Genomic DNA, 5,540 nt, shown 5'->3' with positions numbered 1-5,540 from the left:
AAGCTATTGAACATCTACAAACCATCTACAAACTATCCAAATAAAGTGTTCCGATAGAACTGCCATGAACAGAGCTGAGGTTATTACGACTCCCTGCTAAAATAAAGGTTACATCAATTATAGGCCTACATGTTCTATATTCTACATGTTCTATATTCTACATGTTCTATATTCTACATGTTCCATAATCTACATGTTCTACATTCTACATGTTCCCTATTCTACATGTCCTATATTCTACATGCCCCATATTCTACATGTTCTATATTCTACATGTTCTATATTCTACATGTTCCATATTCTACATGTTCTATTTTCTACATGTTCCATATTCTACATGTTCTATTTTCTACAAGTTCTATATTCTACATGTTCTATATTCTACATGTTCTATATTTACATGTTCATATTCTACATGTTCTATATTCTACATGTTCTATATTCTACATGTCCCATATTCTACATGTCCCATATTCTACATGTTCTATATTCTACATGTTCTATATTCTACATGTTCCATATTCTACATGTTCTATATTCTACATGTCCCATATTCTACATGTTCTATATTCTACATGTTCCATATTCTACATGTTCCATATTCTACATGTCCCATATTCTACATGTTCCATATTCTACATGTCCCATATTCTACATGTTCTATATTCTACATGTTCCATATTCTACATGTTCCATATTCTACATGTTCCATATTCTACATGTTCTATATTCTACATGTCCCATATTCTACATGTTCTATATTCTACATGTTCTATATTCTACATGTCCTATATTCTACATGTTCTATATTCTACATGTTCCATATTTTACATAGTTTCTGAACGTTTCAAGACGTTGCGTCCTACTGCACGCTGCAGAGGACATTACAATTCCACCAAATGGGCGTGTTAGCAGGCCTGTAGGCTGACAAAGGAACCCCCAGGCGCAACTGCCAGGGAAATGTGTGGGCTACATAAAAACGATTATGCGAGATTATATCCTTTCCTCGTCTCCTTTCCTTAATGGTAGGCGTACAATCGCTGATCCTTTCCTTAATGGTATACAATCGCTGATCTGATATAAATTGGCAGGTGAAAGCGACGTGGTTATAACCTATCCACTTCGCCTATCGGTGGTGATGGAAGCTTGTGCCGATAAAGCCAGAACAGACATATCTGTATGTTCATCGCATGTCCTTTTGTGGCAGCTGTATAGCTGACGCTTAACCACAGGCTAAATGAGTAGCTGTGTCACCTTCACACGATTGTGTGAATCTATAACACAATCTATAACACACAAGCAATGCATGCGTATGGCTACGAGAAGGCTGGACCACCGTGATGGCGCCGAGGCGTGTGCGCGTGTAACACTGACACACATATGGAAGGGATATCCATTTAGACTTACCACGCACGCGGTGGCATAGGCCTACACTGATATTAGTCTGATATGTGGCGCGTGCAACACATTTAACGAGCAGATAGGCCTGTTGATCTTGGAGTGTAGGCCTATATTATCATCCAGTAGTATTACAGGCCGCGGGATAAATAACAGATTAACTGACGATAGAAGTATAAGAGGAAGGCGGTGACGCCATCCTCCTCCGCCCATACCGCTCCACGCGAACCGCTGCCTCTTTGAATCAAGGCCTTCTCTTTCTTAATTAACCATTCCGATTTTTGAACCTATAGAATCACCCCATTTAAAATATAAAAAAATACAAATATGAATGAACAGGTACGCTGTAACATATGGCATTCAAAGCGTGCACCTGTGAGAGTGAAATGGCCAAAGAAGCAGTAGCTAACAGCCTGTGATGAAGAGGATAGACGCATATGGGTGTGAGCCTTTGAGATGCTTTGTGTGCGTCGCCTATCACATCTGTCTGTAGTCTATAATCAGACACATCGTAACCTTGACAACATAAACCTTTTTCGAATCAAATATAATTATTCCGTTGTTATTAACAGTAAATATCCGTGATTCTGTCCAATAGACGCCCTGGGAAAAAACGTGCACTTTCCCCGTTATAGCCCACGGGCACCGGCCAACTGCATCAATAACGGGAGAAACGTCCACTGGTAAATCGCCCATGATAAATAAAGCCCATTTTACCTGCGGATCCGTATGACTTTGCCAGTAGCCACCGGACGCTGGCGCACACCTTGGCCCGGTTGAAGTCGTACTGATTCAACGGTTTAATCTCCGGTACCGTGAATGTCTTCCTCATCTCACCTGCATCCTCCATAGCCCCACCAGTCCACCCCGCCGTTCCGAGAAGGAAGGATGGAGAGCCGAGGAGAGGAAGGAGGAGGGAGAAGGAGTGCACGCGATCTACAAAGCGGGGTGTTGCCGCAGCAGCGTCAGCTGCCGGCGAAAGAAATTAAAAATATAACAACAGCGATTTAAATCCTAATTGTTGCTGTGTTGCGGCGAATAATTAACGGTGACTGCTGTGCTGTGACCGTCTATGTCACCACGGCCTGATAATTAAGGTGTTGGTCCTTATTGCCGCTGCGAGCAATGCGCGGTCACTTGCTGCGTTGGCATCAGTGGGCTTGGGGGTGATGGGTTGTAGTGGTATGCTGATCCACGGAGACAACCGCATTTCAGGAAATGATTTCCATTCTTTCTGCTCTGCGAAGCTGTTCCATCACAGTAGTCCCCATGCAGTAGACTGCTGCACACGCATCCAGATGTAGGAGAGACGCCACACTTTGATTGACCTAGTTTTCAGGTGCTGCTGTCGCCAACGGTCCTGTATGGGGGGTGATAAGGGACATATATAAACCTAGGCAACCGTGCCACCTGACATGACACAAACACCTTAATAACATCTGCGTGACGTCTGCATCGAGTGTTAATGAAAGTCATAATGTGCATAGTTTATATTTGTATGAATTAAATCTCAACCATAAATGTTAGAAACTTACAATTTTTCTGTGCAAGCAGACATTCCTGTGTAGCCACCTTGAGCTGTCCTGTTGCCTACAGCTTGTGTATTTCCTGTTATTGCTAAAGGCCTAGAAAATATGATGCCCAATCTATAGATAATCTGTCTTTCCCTCAACACCGCATGGCATGTTATCTCGCTGTATACAGATCTAAATGCTGTTAGCCAATCATAGACTGTGTCGTTACCAGTTCCATATCAGACAACCAATAAGAGTTGTGTCCATGACTCTCAGAGGAGGTGCTATTCGAGATCCTTAGGATGTCCCTTTAGTCGAATAGAACAGTTCATAGACTTTCCCAGAGGGTCCATGCTATTCGGGATCCTTGGGATGTCCATACCTCTATCAAGTATAAATGTAAATTGGTTAAGTTTAGTGTTAGTTTAGGGGTAAGAACGTCCCAAGGAATCCGAATTGCAGTGACCATTCATAGAGTGAGAGACTGGCACGGTGTTTGAGAGCTCGGCGACGACACAGACATTAATTTGTTTTGGTTTTTTACAAGCGGCAGAAGTGATATTAGAGACAATGACAATAATTACCAAGATGTCCTTGATCCAGTTGAGGAGTAAGTAGGTTATATTTAAATTGTGATATCATTAGGAAATATTTACGTCTACTGCGTTAAGACAAATTTGGTTTATTTGTAAAAAATACTTCTTTGTTGATAAAGTATTGTCGAAAGCACTTAGGCAATATTATTTACTGAGGAGTTCATATGCTTTCCCAGAGGGTCCGTGCTAGTCGGGATCCTTGGGATGTCCCTTTCTCTACCAAGTATAAATTTACATTTACATTTAAGTCATTTAAATGTATGAAATGGTTCAGTTTAGTGTTAGTTTAGTGTTCAGGGTTCAGTTCATTGTGAGTTTAGTGTGAGTTTAGGGTTCAGGGTTCAGTTTAGTGTTAGTTTAGGGTTCAGTTTTGTCAGGACCCGGTTACGAACCTGGGTCTCCGGAGTGAGAAACAGTCACTTAACCAACTGAGCCACGAATAGTCAGCAGAACCCAGAAGATGAGGCAGACACAGCAGTACTTAAGACGGTGTATTTAATAAAGTAAAAAAAAGAAGTCCTTCAATACAAAATGGCAAATCCAAAAGGTGGTAGGAATAGCACAAAGAAGCCTCAAGAGATACTCAAAAACAAAAACAGAATTCCACAAGAGCATCCACCGGAATCGACAAGAAAACACAGAACACTAGGGCTGGGTGCTAACATACAAACACAGAACTGAGGGAAACTAAGGGTTTAAATACAATCAGGGGAAAACGAGGCACAGGTGCAAATAATAATGGGGAACAAGGGAAAAAACATAAGGTCAAAAAGCACAATGGGGGCATCTAGTGACCAAAACCCGGAACAACCCTGGCCAAATCCTGACAGAATCCCCCCTAGGAACGGCTCCTGACGTTCCTACCAGCTCTCTCAGGGTGGAGGGCCCTGAACTGACGAATGAGGTCAGGGTCCAGGATGTCTTTGGCAGGAACCCAGGAGCGCTCCTCGGGACCGTAGCCTTCCCAGTCCACCAGATACTGCCAGGACCGCTGCACCCGGCGGGAATCCAGTATCCGATGGACGGTATAAACCGGCTGGCCTCCAATGACACGAGGCGGAGGGGAGGTCTGTCTGCCGGGACAAGGGGAGAAAAACAACAGGTTTTAACAATGAAATGTAAAATGTGGGATTAATCTTAAGGGATCTGGGTAAGTGTAGGCGATAAGAAACTGGGTTAACTCTCCTGGCAACCTTGAAGGGACCGATGTATTTTTGGGACAGCTTGCGAGACTCCACCCGTAGAGGTAAGTCTCTTGTGGAGAGCCAGACTCTCTGGCCGGGCGCAGGGTAGGCCCGGGACGGCGACGTCTGTTGGCTTGTTGTTGGTACCTCTGTGAGAACGCATAAGATTAAGACGGGTCTTCCTCCACATAAGCCGACAGCGTCTGACGAACTTCAAGGCTGAAGGCACTCTGACTTCTGCCTCCTGGTCCGGGAACAATGGAGGAGCATAGCCAAACTGACACTCATGCGGGGACATACCAGTGGAGGAGGAGCACAAGGTGTTGTGCGCGTATTCGGCCCAAACAATAAAGGATGACCATGTGGACGGGTTGTCACGAGTCATACATCGGAGGGTGGTTTCCAGCTCTTGATTCATCCTCTGTTTGGCCGTTGGACTCCGGATGGTACCCTGAAGATAGACTGGCAGAAGCCCCCATGAGTTGGCAGAAGGCCTTCCAAAACCTTGAGGCGAACTGGGGACCTCTGTCAGAAACCATATCTTGAGGAATGCCGAAGACTCGGAAACACATGATTAATTACCAACTCAGCCGTTTCCTTGGCAGAAGGTAACTTAGTCAGAGGGACGAACCTGGCCGCCTTTGAAAACCTGTCGATTATGACTAGGATAGTAGTATTGCCATGGGATGGAGAAAGTCCAGTAATAAAGTCCAATGAGATATGGGACCAGGGTCTGTGGGGAACAGGTAAAGGGTGAAGGAGTCCTTGAGGGCGGAGGTGAGAAGATTTGCCCTGGCAGCACACGGGACAGGCATTGACGAAAGTGGCAACGTCTTCTCTTATGGTAG

General features: G+C 44.3%; 1 protein-coding gene across 1 annotated transcript in view; it reads right to left on the bottom strand.

Moving 5' to 3' along the window:
* The window catches only part of LOC135534651 (calmodulin-regulated spectrin-associated protein 3-like), an 8,724-nt gene extending 6,235 nt beyond the window's left edge, over positions 1-2,489 (bottom strand). The window contains exon 1 of the mRNA XM_064961577.1: positions 2,116-2,489. Coding sequence (XP_064817649.1) covers positions 2,116-2,248 — 133 coding nt within the window. The 5' untranslated portion in view covers positions 2,249-2,489. The remainder of the gene's footprint in view (positions 1-2,115) is intronic.
* Positions 2,490-5,540: the final 3,051 nt, after the last annotated feature.

This window comes from Oncorhynchus masou, unplaced genomic scaffold, assembly GCF_036934945.1.
Source record: "Oncorhynchus masou masou isolate Uvic2021 unplaced genomic scaffold, UVic_Omas_1.1 unplaced_scaffold_3744, whole genome shotgun sequence".
NCBI classification, from domain to species: Eukaryota; Metazoa; Chordata; class Actinopteri; order Salmoniformes; family Salmonidae; genus Oncorhynchus; species Oncorhynchus masou.
Note: the sequence above shows the minus strand (reverse complement) of the source record. Positions and strands in the feature narration are given on the sequence as shown.